Source organism: Schistocerca cancellata, chromosome 4 (assembly GCF_023864275.1).
Source record: "Schistocerca cancellata isolate TAMUIC-IGC-003103 chromosome 4, iqSchCanc2.1, whole genome shotgun sequence".
In the NCBI taxonomy this organism is placed as follows: Eukaryota; Metazoa; Arthropoda; class Insecta; order Orthoptera; family Acrididae; genus Schistocerca; species Schistocerca cancellata.
Window position 1 is genome coordinate 507,057,513 of NC_064629.1, and position 18,545 is coordinate 507,076,057.

The 18,545-nt window shown below is 37.4% G+C and overlaps 1 protein-coding gene across 1 annotated transcript in view; it reads right to left on the minus strand.

Annotated features, from left to right (window-relative positions):
* The window catches only part of LOC126184293 (Down syndrome cell adhesion molecule-like protein Dscam2), a 595,669-nt gene that overhangs the window by 221,491 nt on the left and 355,633 nt on the right, over positions 1 to 18,545 (minus strand). Inside the window, exon 15 of the mRNA XM_049926671.1 lies at positions 3,831 to 3,973. Coding sequence (XP_049782628.1) covers positions 3,831 to 3,973 — 143 coding nt within the window. The remainder of the gene's footprint in view (positions 1 to 3,830; positions 3,974 to 18,545) is intronic.

Here is an 18,545-nt window from a genome sequence, read left to right on the forward strand (position 1 = left end):
GTATTTGTCAATCCAAAACAGTTCTGATTTTGATGCCATAGAACATTACAAGAAATACTGCAAAATATTGAAGACTGTAATATGGATATCAAAGCAAATATATTACAAGGAGAATATAGTCATATCAGATAACAAAATAAAGACAATATGGGATATGGTGAAAGACGAGACCAGTAGAAGCAGACATGAAGAGGGACTCTGCCTCTAAGCACTATGGGACTTAACATCTGAGGTCATCAGTCCCCTAGATTTAGAACAACTTAAACCTAACTAACCTAAGGACCACACGCACATCCATGCCCGAGGCAAGATTTGAACCTGTGGCCAAGCAGCAGTGCGGTTCTGGAATGAAGCACCTAGAACAGTTCGGCCACAGCGACCGGCCTGCAGAGGGGCAAATAGCATTAAGAGTAAATGATACATTGGTAACAGATGTGTATACTGTTGCAGAACTTTTAACACACATTTTATAAATGTTACTGTTACTGTTAATGAGGTTGTCAGGTTCTGTAGATGCTGCCATGGGATACCTCAAACCAGACATTTCAAGTAACTTCCATAATATGAATTTGACCCTCACTACTGCAGCAGAAGTAATGTCCATCACAAAATCTTTAAAATGAAAAACATGTAGTGGGTATAATGAAATATCAACAAAGTTAATTAAAGAATATGATTCTGGGTTAAGCAACATATTAAGCTATCTGTGTAACCACTTGTTTATCAGTGGAATATTTCCTGAATGGTTGAAATATGCTGAAGTTATCCACTGTTTAAGAAGGGAGATAAAGAAATTGCGTCAAATTTCCATCCAATTTAACTTTTGCCAGCATTCTCAAAAATTTTATAACCATCTTATCACAAATAACATACTGTCAAAGTCACAGTTCAGATTTCTAAAGGGTTCTGATATTGAGAAGGCTATCTACACTTACAGTGAAAATGTACTTCATTCATTAGACAAAAAATTCAGGCAACTGGTATATTTTGTGATGGGTCAAAGGGATGTGACTGTAAATCACAATATCCTTTTAATGTAAATTAGAATATTGTGGTGTAACAGGAAATGCTGCAAAATGGTTCAAATTTTATGTCTCTGGCAGGAAACAAAGGGTGTTATTAGGAAAGAGCCATGTATTAAACTATCAGGCATCATCCAACTGGGAACTAATTACATGTCGGGTCCCACATGGTTGCATGTTAGGGCCCTTAGTTTTTCTTGGGTATATCAATGACCTTTCATCACTAACATTACCAGATGCTAAGTTTGTTTTGTTTACTGATGATACAAATATCAAACAGCGTGGTCATCGGTATCATCAGATTAGGGAAGGATGGGGAAGGAAGTCGGCCATGCCCTTTCAGAGGAACCATCCCGGCATTTGCCTGGAGTGATTTAGGGAAATCACAGAAAATCTAAATCAGGATGGCTGGACGCGGGATTGAACCGTCATCCTCCCAACTGCGAGTCCAGTGTCTAACCACTGCGCCACCTCGCTCGGTAACAATGCAGGGAAAAGATATATTGCTACTTACCATAATGATGGCATGTTAAGTTGCAGACAGGCACAATTAAAAGACACTTACACATTAACCTTGCACCACAGCCTTTGTGAGAAAAAGAAAGAGAAATCAACATACACTCATTCACAAAAACAAGCACACCTCATGCACACATGACTGTCATTCTGGTCCAAGCTGCCAGAGATGGCAATCATGTGTGTGTGAGTTGTGCTTGCTTGTGTGAATGAATATCTGTGTGTTTCTCTTCCTTTTTATGACAAAGGCCATGGTTAAAAGCTAAGATAAGTGTCTATCAATTGTATCTGTCTTTAACTAACATTTCATCTTTACAGTAAGTAACACAGTTGATATTCAAACCTGGAGTTCCCATTGCTTAATTTCTAAATGTTGATTGTTGATCATTGACCTTCACCAAATTATATTGGAGCAAAAAAAGAAGGAAAGGTAAAGAAAAGCTGCAAGCACATGATTTTACATAGTTTTTTCAGTTACTGTGAGAGGAACATAGAACTGGTTGGAAAACTCTAGTGGCAGGTATTGGGTCAAATGTGTTATACATTGCTGAGAGCCTTGCTTTCAAAATTCTGAGAACCTACAATCCAATATGAGTAAATAAACACAACACTTCCTGCAATTTGAGTCTTGGTTAGTGACTATGTGATATGACCTTACACAGAGTGATGCTGACAATTATTCTTCCCATGTATCATATGTGAATAGGTTATGAATAGAATGAATGATCTTGGAACACAATGTCTCTCAATCAACAGCTTGTGGTAGATTTCAGAGTATAATGTAGATTTAAATGCAGTCCACATTGTTTTCATTTTGATGTTATTGTAGGAAAATGTAATGTTCTTATACCACAAATGATTAACAGTTTCTGAAAATCATTCTAACCATAGAAATCGAAAGTTTTTCTCGCCTACCCACTATTCATACTATAACTTCTTCCAAATGACTGATGGCTGAGGATAAAGTATGATGTTGCTGCTGAAAATAAAGATGAAGGGTGTAAACTGAGTGCCAGCATGTCCCCTGCAGTTGGAAAGCATCACAAGTATCAAATGTTTTAATGTTTCCACCACACACATAAATGGATATCCACATTGTCTTATAGTCTCACTGGATATAGCTATTAAGAGAGGTATGGAACTTCATAGTGTTGGCACATCATCTGATCATAAGAAACTAACTTCCTCCTCTGATCAACTACTAGTATTTGCTATATACCATGGCTGTTTTTTCTCGTTATAACAGGAAAGTAAAAGTTACTTAATTTTCACCATGCTACAAGAAACTTTCTTTAACTCTATCAGGAGCCAAAACTGTTGGTCACTGATATGTATTTAGAAGTAACAGAGATTCAAATATCCATCTAGCCATTGTGATTTGAGCGTACTGTGGCTGACCTAAATAATTTCAGGTAAATGGTCAGAATATTTTTTTCATAAAGTCACAAATCATTTCTTGTCCCATCATTCTCCAAACGAGTTAGCATTATATATCATAAATTTGCTGATGATGAGATGTTACAACTTCTCATTTAGCTGTTGGTTATTTGTTGCTTGATTATTCCTGCCTACCAGATTCAGTGAAAATAGCCAAGATTTAGAGTGTCTTTTTGTCGGTATTTTCAGTATAATGAGCTGGTTGATTGTCCAGACAAATTTCTAACCACTCTAAAGAGGAATATGTAATAACGCCATCAAATATCTGGCACTGTACACACTGTAACTATAAATGAGTACACACAGATGGTTTCATCATGCATTTGTAGAGATACAGCAAGGGCACTGACTTTGAAAACACAACTTCCTGCATGAAGTGTGGGATTCTGTCATTATTTCTGAAGCATTTATTTCATATGTTCAAACAAATTAGGCACAGTCCTTTAAGCAGTAACATAGACATGGTTTTTCTTAGCTTATCTGGACTGTGACACAATTTTAAATTTCATCAGTTAGTTCTTCACTTGCTTCAAGTAACTGTCTCTCTGGAACACACTTCTAGCATACATTATATGATTATATTTGCGTACGTGACATTTTATGAATTGAAATTGTCAAAATTTGTATGCAGTAATCAAAGACTGAATTCATATTGCCTTATTTAAAATATTACTTAGGAACTATTTGAAACATAAGTTATCAGTTTATTTAATATCATGATATAATAATTAGAAATACCAATGGCGTAAAAACAGTACAGAGATCTCCTTGAAACTCAAAGGAGTGGGTATGTATTTTAATCTATCATCCTAACCTAAAGGTAATTTCCACTTTGATAACAGGTGTGATAATTACCTTGGATCAGGAGATGTATTGTTGTCTGATCATGGCCATATTCATTTAGAGCAAGGCATGAGTAAATGCCTCCATCTCCACTTCTGACATGTTGTATTGTTAGCTCTGATGTCAGTCCTTTGTTACTTGTAATATTTTTCATGCTGAAACATTTAAACAATCAAATTTTAAATATCACAGTTAATAATGAACCACAATGTGTATTAATGATCACTGAATGTTGTTTAACATTGCCATAAAACAAGAAATATAGCAAAAAGGAAGAAATAACCTCAGTCTTTCAAAACATTAAAGCAACCATTTGTGGGATGATCATTACTGCATATAAATTTTCCACAAGCCATTACAACAACAAAACTACCAGGATAGTACCAATAAACAAAAAATAAGTGAAGGTAAAGACTCACTTGTAAGTGAATGAATAATCACGTCATCATCAATGGAATGTTACACATCATAATTACATACAAAATTCTTTCTATTTTTATTGCCTAGCATATGATATCATAAAAATGAAACATAAAGTGAAGCCCATAAACGCACAGCAGTTCTGATAAATAAATAAAATATCAGTCTACTTGTATAATTTTGGACTGCAATTCACAAGTACTAAGGTGATCCTTATAGCAACTGAATGCTTTATTTAATTTTTCCATTACATTGCACAGGAAGTCAAGACAAATGCATAGATTTTGAGATTGACATTGCAGATATTTATTTGCTGTAGGATCTGGGATAGAAGCTTTTCTTTGACACATACACTGGCAATCTTTTATTACCTATGGTCCACACTGTTAAAATGTAAATACCTTGTGGGACACCATTCTATCTGACTTAATATTCTGAAAGCGTAGAAAAAAGAAAAAGTCAAAATTCAAAAAAGATGATGAAACTGGACTTTTTAACTAGAAGATGAGTCTTAATCTTCTCAATGAAGCACTGAATAATATGATGAAATCAGGAGAAAGGTGAACCAATACTCGCAGATTAACATCAAAAAATCTATAAAGTCTATCTAAAAACAAAGATGATGTAACTTACCAAACGAAAGTGCTGGCATGTTGATAGACACACAAACAAACACAAACACACACACAAAATTCAAGCTTCCAGTCCTGGATCAGTCTCTGAATGTGCTCTCCAGCAGGGATACGACTTCCTCAAATCCTGCCCTGAAATGAGATCCATCCTTCATGAAATCCTCCCCACTGCACAAAGAGTGTCTTTCCGCCGTCCACCTAACCTTCGTAACCTCTTGGTTCATCCCTATGAAATCCCTAAACCACCTTCCCTACCCTCTGGCTCCTACCCTTGTAACCGCCCCCGGTGTAAAACCTGTCCCATGCACCCTCCCACAACCACCTACTCCAGTCCTGTAACGCGGAAGGTGTACACGATCAAAGGCAGAGCCACGTATGAAAGCACGCATGTGATTTACCAACTGACCTGCATACACTGTGAAGCTTTCTATGTGGGAATGACCAGCAACAAACAGTCCATTCGCATGAATGGACACAGACAGACAGTGTTTGTTGGTAATGAGGATCACCCTGTGGCTAAACATGCCATGGTGCACGGCCAGCACATCTTGGCACAGTGTTACACCGTCCAGGTTATCTGGATACTTCCCACTAACACCAACCTATCAGAACTCCGGAGATGGGAACTTGCCCTTTAATATGTCCTCTCTTCCTGTTACCCACCACGCCTCAACCTCCGCTAATTTCAAGTTGCCGCCATTCACACCTCACCTGTCATTCAACAACATCTTTGCCTCTGTACTCCGGCTCGACTGACATCTCTGCCCAAATTCTTTGCCTTTACATATGTCTGCTTGTGTCTGTATATGTGCGGATGAATATGTGTGTGTGCGCGAGTGTATACCTGTCCTTTTTTCCCCCTGAGGTAAGTCTTTCCGCTTCCGGGATTGGAATGACTCTCCCTTAAAACCCACATTCTTTCGTCTTTCCCTCTCCTTCCCTCTTTCCTGATGAAGCAACCGTTGGTTGCGAAAGCTTGAATTTTGTGTGTGTGTTTGTGTTTGTTTGTGTGTCTATCAACATACCTACTATATCAGTAACATGGTAAACAGATCATAAACAGCAATGTTTTCATTGGTTTCTGTTTTAAGATATTTTGGAAGATCAGATTTATCTTTAACTTTGGCCTGATATGCATCACCTACACGAAATAGATACAAATGCATTTGCACCCATTTGCAGAGTCTCTTCAAATTACATCCCTCGAAAACAGGTATACTTCCTCCACAAAGTAAGTAAAGTGGTTTACTCTTAGACTGTACACAAAATATCTCTCTATCCATTGTTCATAAAAGATTCTGTGATCACTTCTATTTTCCTTTTCTGCAACCTGAAATGATTATTTCAACTTAAAGTATATGTACTGGTGTATTCACTGCTAAGTATAGTGTTCAAAATTTGATAGTAACAGTGATTATTAGACTTCTGCAAGGCTTTCCCAAAACCACAGAGCAATTAGTTGAAAGACACTGTTACATGAGTAGTACATACTTCTATTGGCTCTTATTGATCAAACTATATGTGATACATGATGAATGTCAAATGAAGATGAACCTGCTCTACTGTTTATGATTGTCACTGTGTATGTCGTGACAAAACTTATGTTACTGGAACCTCACTGTGCTGTGATGAACAACGCAAAGGCTGAAATCTGTTGATCATGCTAGCATCACTGTTTCAAACAAATTATTCTGATACATAATTTCTTGTATGAAAAACACATAAAAAACTGGTAATTTAGTTCCATGTGTTGTGACCACAACAATGATAATGCTGTGGGCTACACAAAATGGTTTCAGGGGCCACTGGTTGCCAGCCACTGCTACAGAATAACATTCTGGAGCATAGTTAAATTTTCCATAAAAAACATTATGAATACAGAAAGTAATGATTTTATGTAGCTGAATTTATTTTCATTCAGAAATCAGAGTCACTGTATCTATAGTATGTAGATGGTTTATAAACTAAAGTACTTTCACATCTGCTGCTTAATAAACCAAATACACAGCTCTGAAAAACTTAAGGACCACATAGGTAAACAAATGTAACATATTAACTACTTTGTGGAAATGGGTGAAACTGTGCGAACATGTTGCTAGTCACCCAATCATGCACAGAAAGTCAGATGTCACATGGCAAGAGGTTATCATGACCTTAGTACCAGATGGGGCTGAGCCTGCAACACAAGGCAGGTTAATGAATGGGAAAAAGACAGTGTGTGCCGTTACGGTGCACAAAGGTGGTTTTCTTCATTACACCTACATCTACATGGATACCATGTAAATCACGCTTAAGTGCCTGGCAGAGTATTCATCTAATTACCTTCACAGTAATTTCTATTATTCCAATCTCAAACAGCACACAGAAAGAACAAATTCCTCTCTCTTTCCGTACAAGTTCTGATTTCTCTTATTTTATCATGGTGATCGTTTCTTCCTATGTAGGTCAGCATCAATAAAATATTTTTGCCTTTGGAGGAGAAAGCTGGTTATTGAAATTTCTTGAGAAGATTCTGCCAGAGCAAAAAACACCTTTATTTCAATGATGTCCAATCAAAATCCTTATCATGTCTGTGAGACTCTCTGCTCTAGTTATTGATAATACAAAACATGCTGCTCTAATTTGAACTTTCTTGATGTACTCTGTTACTCCTATCTGTTAAGGATACCAGACCATGCAGCAGTACTCCAAAACATGACAGACAAGCATAGTGTACTCAGTCTGTTTAGTAGATCTGTTGCATTTTGTAAGTGTTCTGCCAATAAAATGCAGTGTTTGGTTTGCCTTCCCCAAAACATTTTCGATGTGTTACTTTCAATTTAAGTTGTTCATAATTGTAATTCCTAGGTATTTAGTTGAATTTATGGCCTGTAGATTTGACTGATTTATCATGTAACTGAAGTTTAATGGATTCTGTTTAGCAGTCATTTGGATGATCTTACACTTTTCATTATTTAGGGTCAGTTGCCAATTTTTGGAACATATGCAATTGGTTTTGATATTCTGATGACTTTACTAGGTAATAAACAGCATCATCTGCAAACAGCATAAGACAGCTGCTCAGATTGTCACATAAATTAACTATACAGATAAGGCACAACACCTAGAACACAACTTTGGAGAGTACGAGAAATCACTTCTGTTTTACTCAATTAATTTCCATCAATTACTATGAACTGTGACCTCTCTGACAGGAAATCATGAATCCAGTCACATAACTGAGATGATATTCCATATGCACGCAATTTCACTACAAGTTGCTTGTGTGGTACAGTGTTAAAAGCCTTCTGGAAATCTAGCAATATGGGACCAATTTGAAATCCCTTGTCAATAACACTCAACTCTTTGTGTGTGTTAAGAGCTAGTTGTGTTTCACAAGAATGAAGGTTTCTAACTGCTTGTTGACTATCTGTCAATAGACCATTCTCTTCAAGGTAATTCATAATGTTTGAACACAATATGTGTTCCAAATCCTGCTGCATATCGATGTTAATGATATTAACCTGTAATTTAGTGGATTATTCCCACTAGCTTCCTTGAATATTGGTGTGACCTGTACAACTTTCCAGTCTTCAGGCATAGATCTTTTGTCAAGCAAGCAGGGATGATTGTTAAGTATGGAGTTATTGCAGCAGCATACTCTGAAAGGACTCTAATTGGTATACTGTCTGGATCAGAAGATTTGCTTTTATTAAGTGATTTAAGTTGCTTCATTACTCTGAAGATTCTTTGGTGAAGGAATTTCAGAAGGCTTTGAAAGTAATTCTGCTCTGATAGCACTGTTGTCAATAGTATTTCCATTGGTATCACACAGAGTAGGCAGTGATTGCATCTTCCTGCTGGCATATTTTACATACGACCAGAATCTTTTTCGATTTTCTGCCAGGTTTTCAGCCAAAGTTTTCTTGAGGATACTGTTATAAGTACCTTGCATTGAAATCTGTGTTAAATTTTAAGTTTCTGTAAAAAATCACCAATCTTGGAGATTTTGCATTCGTTTGAATTTGGCATGCTTTTTTCATTGTTTCTGTTACAGCATTTTGACCCGTTTTGTGTACCATGGGTGATCTGCTCTGTCATTTGTTAATTTATTTGGTATAAATTGCTCAATTGCTGTCAATACTATTTCTTTGAATTCAAGCCACATCTCATCTATGGTTACATTGTTAATTTGGAAGGAGTTGAGATTGACTCTCAGGAAGATGTAAAGTGAATTTTTATCTGCTTCTTAAATAAGTATATTTTTTGTTTATTTTTGGAGAATTTTGGAGTTTCTATACTCAATCTCACTATGACAACCCTGTGTTCACTAATCCCTGCATCTGCTTTGATGCTTGTTATTAGCTCAGGATTATTTTTTGCTGAGAGGTCAACTTTCACAACTGTTTACTATTCATGTGGGCTCATGAATTAACTGCTCAAAATAATTTTCAGAAAATGTGTCCAGCACAATTTTGGATGATGTTTTATGCATACCTCTGGATATGTATTTTCACCAAAATACTGAGGGTAAATTAAAGTCACCACCAAGTACAATAGTATGAGTCAGGTATATGTTTAAAATTAAACTCAAATTTTCTTTGAACCTTTCAGCAGTTGTATCATCTGAGTTGGGAGGGCAGTAAAAGGATCCAATTATTATGGCCAAAAGACCCCATTTAGATGACTTCACACAGGGAAAAACCATAAGGAAACTGGAAGAAGGATGAAGTGTGACCAGTGTAACCCAGGAATTTGGTATTCCTAACAGCATTGTTTCACATGTGTGGGGAGCATTCCAAACCACAAGCACTCTTACCTAACAGAAAGTACGTACCAGTCCAGCCATAGTGAATAGAGACAATGGCCATATATGTGTGAGTTGAGTGTGTGAATGTGTGTGTGTTTTCTATTTCTGAAAAAGAGTCATTTGTCCGAAAGCTTAAATATTTAGCAGTTTTTTCATTTGTGACCCAGCGCCTCCTCAATGTGGTGAATAGCAATCTATTCCTTTCGTAATATTGCAGAAATGCTGATTTTGTTACGTACTGGTACGTTAAATGCTATAAAGCTCTTTTCAGAAAAGTTGTACCACCTGCTAAAAAGTGGCTAATAATACATTCATCCTCCATCATAGAACGAAGACAAGATCAGTGTGGTTAATTATTCAGTCTGAATTAGGACCAAAGTCAAAAAATAAGATATTCTGAAAATCAGATTTGATAATGGTATTATAGTTATCTCTTTTTAGATAGGTAACTATATCAATGACTTCTTCTCAAATGTAGCAAGATCATATTTAGATATGGAAGCCAATCAAGACACTGCAAATCCCATGGTAAGCAATGAGAACACATTTTACAAAATTGAAAAAATCACTGAAAGAGTTGTGCAAACCTAAATATTGTGTTTAAAAGATAAAACTTCATCCACATGGGATGAAATACATTTGAATAAAGGGCTTGTATGATTATTATAAATCAGTCTCAAGCAGGGATAGTTTCCAAATAAATTGAAATATACCAATGTAAAACCACTGCACAAAAATCGATCAACAGAAGATATGGAAAATTACTGTTCTGTATTTTTTTGCCTGTCTTCTCTAAGCATCTGTAAAGATTGCAGCAAAACAAATCAAAACATTTCTTAGGTACTATAAATGGCATAATTTTTCAAAACCACTTTAGATTTCAACAAGGAAAGAGCATTGTAAATGTCATCAATGAGTTTATTCAAAAGACATAGCATTTCATTCAGTCAGTCACTCCCTAAAAATACACAAATTACTGATATACATAATCACAGACATTGCTTTACAATGGTTCAACTCTTACTTAACAAGTAGCAAAGAAACCAATTTTAACTTCAAATTCAGACAATTACTCCCCCAAATTGAAAACTGTTTGCCAAGGAGTCCCACAACGTTCCTATCTGTTCTTTTTCCACATGCATGACCTACCATTTACTATTGATGTTCATTCAGTTTTATTTGCTGATGATACATCAGTTCTAATTGAAAATAAGATGCCTGAAAGAATCACAGAAAGTGTCAAAGTACTTTAGGACAACTTGAATCTTGGTTCCATCATACTGGACTAAAACTAAATGTAAATAAAACCAAAATGCTACCATCTGAAACTAAATCATTGGGACAGATTGAAGGAAAAAAAAAAAAAAAAGAAAGAAAGAAAAAGAAAGACTTGGAATGATAAATCACATAGACTGAAAGTTTGATAAAAATTTGAATTGGAAGGCACTCATTGACTACTTGGAAAACAAACTGAATGTCTTAGCACTTGCAATGTGTGCCACAAACACAGGCACCAGAAAAATAGTATACCACTGCCACTCTCAGTCAGTTATTCATTATGGTGTAATCTTCTAAGGAAATTCAGCAAATGTCTAAAGGCTCCCAGTATTACAAAAGAATATAATTATGAATATGTCTGTTGCCAAAATGGGAGTACTGCTGACCACTGTTAAAAATTTAAAATACTATCCACTACTTCTCTTTATGCAGGGTGTTACAAAAAGGTACGGCCAAACCTTCAGGAAACATTCCTCACACACAAAGAAAGAAAATTTGTTATGTGGACATGTGTATGGAAATGATTACTTTCCATGTTAGAGCTCATTTTATTACTTCTCTTCAAATCACATTAATCATGGAATGGAAACACGCAGCAACAGAATGTACCAGCGTGACTTCAAACACTTTGTTACAGGGAATGTTCACAATGTCCTCCGTTAGCGAGGATACATGCATCCACCCTCTGTCGCATGGAATCCCTGATGCGCTGATGCAGCCCTGGAGAACGGCGTATTGTATCACAGCCGTCCACAATACGAGCACGAAGAGTCTCTATATTTGGTACCGCGGTTGCGTAGACAAGAGCTTTCAAATGCCCCCATAAATGAAAGTCAAGAGGGTTGAGGTCAGGAGAGTGTGGAGGCCATGGAATTGGTCCACCTCTACCAATCCATCGGTCACCGAATCCGTTGTTGAGAAGCGTACAAACACTTCGACTGAAATGTGCAGGAGCTCCATCGTGCATGAACCACATGTTGTGACGTACTTGTAAAGGCACATGTTCTAGCAGCACAGGTAGAGTATCCCGTATGAAATCATGATAACATGCTCCATTGAGCATAGGTGGAAGAACATAGGGCCCAATCAAGACATCACCAACAATGCCTGCCCAATCATTCACAGAAAATCTGTGTTGATGACGTGATTGCTCAATTGCGTGCGGATTCTCGTCAGCCCACACATGTTGATTGTGAAAATTTACAGCTTGATCACGTTGGAATGAAGCCTCATCCGTAAAGAGAACATTTGCACTGAAATGAGGATTGACACATTGTTGGATGAACCATTCGCAGAAGTGTACCCATGGAGGCCAATCAGCTACTGATAGTGCCTGCACATGCTGTACATGGTACGGAAACAACTGGTTCTCCTGTAGCACTCTCCATACAGTGACGTGGTCAACGTTACCTTGTATAGCAGCAACTTCTCTGACGCTGACATTATGGTTATCGTCAACTGCACGAAGAATTGCCTTGTCCATTGCAGGTGTCCTCGTCGTTCTATGTCTTCCCCAGTCGCAAGTCATACACTGGAACATTCTGTGCTCCCTAAGACGCAGATCAATTGCTTCGAACGTCATCCTGTCTGGACACCTTCATTCTGTAAATCTGTCTCGATACAAATGTACCACGCCACTGCTATTGCCCCGTGCTAATCCATACATCAAATGGGCATCTGCCAACTCCGCATTTGTAAACATTGCACTGACTGCAAAACCATGTTCGTGATGAACATTAACCTGTTGATGCTACATACTGATGTGCTTGATGCTAGTACTGTAGAGCAATGAGTTGCATGTCAACACAAGCACCAAAGTCAACAGTACCTTCCTTCAATTGGGCCAACTGGCGGTGAGTCGAGGAAGTACAGTACATACTGACGAAACTAAAATGAGCTCTAACATGGAAATTAAGCATTTCCGGACACATGTCCACATAACATCTTTTCTTTATTTGTGTGTGAGGAATGTTTCCTGAAAGTTTGGTCGTACCTTTTTGTACCACCCTGTATATATGAGGTATTGACTTTGTTATACAAAAACAAACATACATGACACTTTCGGTTCCCGTCACAATTACAACAATCACCACTAAGGTAACTTCAACCTTCCAACATACTGTTTCAAACTCTAAGCCCAAACACATGTGTATAGTGGGTTAAAAATATACATTAAAATAAAAGCCAGTAACATAATTAAGATGGATCCTGCTTCCCTGAAAATAACTGCTGTTTGCTCTTCTGGTGGGCAAGTGCTATTATTCTATTGAAGACTTCATTGAGGACAGTTTCACAGCTTGAACAAGGGAATAAGATATTTTATTTTTGTATACTGAATACTGTAATAAGTATTAGTGTAGCTGTATCTCAGAAATTTATGTAAAATAACGTACACTTTTCTATTTCACTTAAAATGATCTTATTGTAACAGTTGACATATCTCCTATACATTAAATCAAATGATCTGAAAATTGTATGCAACACAATTAATTAATCATGTTTCACTGTTTGAGGCAAAGGAACCTTCCAAATATTTTCATTCATTTCACATGGATTTTCAGTTTCACCCAATGGAAAAAAAATATCAGTTTCAGAGATTTCATGAAATTCTTTAGGTTTCAACATAATGTTATCATATAAAGAAAATGTAATGACAAATTATAGAGACAGAAATAAGGAAAATGAGAACTTGATTTCAGCATATGAGCTTATATTACTAACTTCAAAACTATTGTGACAGTCAATGAGCCTTCCATTTTATGTTTGAAACCTCACTGATATTGCCTTATTTGAATATCAGTTGCTGAAACTAGAATTAAGGGCCAGATACACTGTAAGGTCCCACACAATTCCTATTAACAATTATGGAATCATAAAGGTTAATTTTTTTATGTCTCACAGTTATTGTGTCTTGGTTTCATCACATGTTTATATTTTGTTGAGGAGCAAGATGCATCCAATATTTCTAATATTTCAAATATTAAAGGTAAATGTCATCCCATTGCAACTTTTAAAACTGCAATTGGATTCAGAATTACATTAATTAGGCAACTCACAATGATTTCATGGTGTTTTCATGTATTTCTGAACAAAAAGAGGGATTAATTGGTATCTTAGTCTCTTTAATAAGTGACCTCAAGGCACTGTATCGTAAAAAACTATCACATGCACTTCCTGCTTCATTGTTTTTAAATACACTGTCAGATGAAATATTTTAAGATACAAAGCTTTCCATTTCTGTATAAGTTAGCAGGAATAAAATTTGACACCTTACATTTTGCTGCATATATAATAAACTGTCATAAAACTTGTCTAATCCTTTTTAGACTACCTAAGTAAAATTTGCATTATTGACGGATTTAAAACATTATATGTGTTAAAATGAGCAGTTGAGAACTAGCATTGGGACAATATAACTGTGTGTGTGTGTGTGTGTGTGTGTGTGTGTGTGTGTGTGTGAGAGAGAGAGAGAGAGAGAGAGAGAGAGAGAGAGTTGATGAAAGACATTGCCCATAACTACAGAAAGATTTTCAATTTTGTTTAAGTGCCTGCTCCTCAATGACAGAAGGCACCCATTCAAATTTGTCATTTTAGCTGAATGCAGTCATGGTGTTATTATTGGATGGTACTTCATGCAGGCATCACAAGCAGTCTTAGAATGAGGAAGATCAAAGCTTCAGACTGACAAAGCTATTCCAACAAGCACGCTTAAAGATTGCTCTCGGCCTCTGTTGACCACTGAAGAATTTATTAACCCACCATCATCAATAAGACACATTTCAGTCATTGATTTAGGGGCTCAGTTAAAATTAAAAGCTTTTGTCAATTATAACAAGCTACTCTGACTCACAAAATAAATCTATATACCAGTAATTATCATCGGCATCATAGGTAGTCAAGGAGAACTTTAGATCACTGTCAACTTCAGAAAACTGTCATAGATAAAAATGACTCACCCCTACAGGTATGTAGGGATGGGCAGCTCAGTGCCACTGATGAAGGATCGTGCACTGCTAGCACTACACACAACACAGTGAGAGAAGCTACTATTGAACTGCCAATACGACCTTGCCTGACCTAGGAACAATATCAGCAAGTGACTGCCATTCTGCATCAATTTTTGGTTGCTTTGAAAACAGGAGTGAAGAAAAGTCAGGTCAGGCAGCCAACGATTTAAAAAAATGTATCAACACGGAGCAACATCTGCCAATTAGCCAGCACTTGTAGGGGGTGTCACCAGCTGAATGGCGAATAATTTTGGATTACTGGAGAAGATGTTGCAGAACAAGGCTATTGAACCTTTAGGGAGGCCTTGGTTCTCTACTGTGGTGTTAGTGAAGAAGGAGGATGGCACGTGGCATTTGTACATCAACAACTGATGACTGAACAAAATCATGAACAGAGATTTCTACCCACTGCTGCACACTGATTTTATCATAGACTGCTTGAAAGGAGCCAAGTATTTCTTGACTATGGACGTGCAGACCGACTACCAGCAAAAGACTGCCTTCACAACTCCTGATGGATTCTATAAATTCAAAGTTATGCCATTTGTATTATGAAACGCTCCAGCCACCTACAAGTATATGATAGACAACCTGCTCTCATACCTTAAATGGACAATGTGTCTTAGCTATCCAGATGAAAGAGATTTGAAGAACATTTATGTTGCCTGAAAATAGTGTTAAAGTGTGTTCAGACTGCAAGCCTCTACCTGAGTTGAAAAAAAGTGTGTCTTCATCCCTCAAGAAATAAAAATATTGTGGCAACTAGTTAATGGCTTTGGAGTCCATTCAGATCCAGAGAATATAAAAGCAGATACAGATTTTCAGATTCCTTGGAACATTTCTGATGCAAGAAGTTTTCTTGGGATGTGCTCATACTACCAATGTTGGACTTCTGTACCAGCGCATGTCCCTTTCAAAAACTACTGCAGGGAGATCACAAATTTTCCTGGACAAGGTGCAAGAAGGATCCTTCCTCATCCTTAAGGAGGCACTAACTTCTTCCTCAGTCCTACAAATGTATGATGATAATGTGAAGACAGAACTTCACACTGACACTAGGCGGTATGGGATAGATGCAGTTCTAATATAAACACAGGTAAGTGCTGGAAAAGTGATAGATTATCCTTACAAAGTACTCTCTAAGTCAGAGATGAACTAATCTAGACACAAGAAAAAGTGCCTTGCAGATGTTTCTTCCTGAAAAGTGTTATCTCAAAATTTCAATAGTAAATCTCTACTGTAATGACTGCCCATGGAGTTTGTTGAGCATCTCAGTAATGCTCCTGCACTGACTAAATGATCCCCTGATGAAGTGCGTTGCTCTTCATTGGACCTTCTCTACCTCTTCTACCAGTTCCACGTGGTAAGGATCCCATATTGATGAACAACACTAAAAAATCATTTAAACAAGTGCCTTGTGCCTTGCAAGCCATTTCCTTCATGGCAAATGTCCTTTATTTGGCAAACCATTCACCACTGTGACGGATCATCATTCTCTATGCCAGTTGAATAGCCTGAAGGATCCAAAAGGTCAACTGGTGAAATGGGCATTGAGGATTCAGGAGTATGACATCTCACTGGTATACAAAAACAGATGCTTACAAAAGAACGCTGACTGCCTTTCAAGAACTCTTTTGACAGAACAGAGCAGTGTGAATGAAATCTCAGTCATTCCTGCATTACATTACATTGCTGTTGAACTGAGGTAAAATAGATCATTGCTGAAAACTGTATAACCTTTGAAAATGAAGGAACCGACCAAAAAAGTATTCCAATTAATAAACAGAATATTGTACAAGAGGAACTGCCATCCAATGGGAAGAAAATGGCTGCTCATTATCTCAGCTTATCTAGGCCAGCTATCTTGAAGTTTTTCTTGATGCTCCAACAACTGGCCATATGGGATTCATGAGGACTCAAGATGGAATCTGATGCAGGTATCACTGGCCATATCCCTAACAATCTGTTACATATTATGTTAGCCACAGTAAGGAATGCCTGTGAGGGAAACATGTGACACAATTGCCTCTTGGGCGTCTGGCACCTTTTACACCTTCAGGGCACCACTACACAAATCGGAATCTACCTCTAGAGAAGGTTCTCAAAGTCAAAAAATGAGGGGTAATAATCTGCAGTGTGCCACACCTGTGACCCTGCCACCAAAGCTGTGGCAACTGCTGAAAGTCCAGAAATTGCAAGATTACTTGTATGAGACATCATTTTGAAGCATGGAGCACCTAGAGTGACGATCTCTGTTTGTGGGAAAAAATTTATGTTGAAGACTAACATCACAGGTGAATGGCCCCATAGAATGCATTAATAAATCATTGGTAGTTATGCTCTCAATGTACTTTGATGTCAAACAGAGAGATTGGGGTACAATACTACCAGCTGTGAAAGTAACATTTAATACAGCAAAGCAAGACATGACAGCTTTCCTACTGTTTTTATGCTCCACAATTTTGAGGGTAAAATGATAATGGATTCAGTATTTCCATTTCAACCAGAAGGTACTCAGGATGACTACATGATTCACCTCATCGCCAAGACTGAAGAAGGAAGACAATTGACTCAGAAATGGTACTTTGACACAAGTTACTAAAATGCTGCTTTGTGTGATATTATATCAATAGTTACTAAAATGCTACTTTGTATGGTATTATATCAACAGATGTTTGTTGGACATCACATTCAAAGCTGAGGACTATGACCCTTCATCAAAAAGACAGAAGTGCAGAGATGTCATCTATGTCCTCTGCACGAAATCCTGCTACAGTCCTGAAGCACAGACCAGTGTGGGGCCTGAAGACCCTCCCAAGGACCATGAAACTTCAACATGAGAGGCTATTTTCAGTGCTTATCATACTGAGGAGGATGTGACCACATAACCAGTAGTTGAGGAGCTGCCAGTGCTGCCATACAAAGGATGTCTAGATCAGTGTGTAAGTAGTTGGCTCCATTGAGAACTTGTGAAACAGTGGGTCACTCACTCTGCAGGAAAGTGAGCAGTGCTGTGTGCAGTGTGGTGAAGTGATTAAATATCTATCATTTCTGGAACATTCTAGAAATCTCTTATGTTTGTAGTGTTTGTATCTTTTGATATTTTTATAAACAGCTTGCTCCATCCTGGAGGTCAGTTCCTTTCTATCTGCGTGTTGGTGTTCATAATAAATGTGCTTTCAGTGCTACATGTTGTACTTCACTGATGACCTTAATATCAGATTTGGACTTGACTGTGTTTAGACTATGACAATATTTATTTTTTCTACACTATTATTATAAAACTCGTTTTTGTTGAAGAATTGTAGAAAATTTTATGAACAGCTCACAGCGTAGAACACTTACTTGCTAGTGTGATGATAGCAGTGGGGGTTTAGGCCAACTTCAGATCTAAAGTACAAGAGGAAAGTTGATATGGGTCAGGTGTGTTACTATGCATCAGGTAGCTGAATGTGTGTGGGATTCACACGAGGGTTCTTTAGATTAGGTGACTCTCCATCTAATCCAGACAGCTGTAGGAAACTCAGAAGCACCAGTGTAAGACAGAAAGAAATGCCTCCCATAGGTAACAGTATTAAAATCCTAATGGTTAAATACCAAA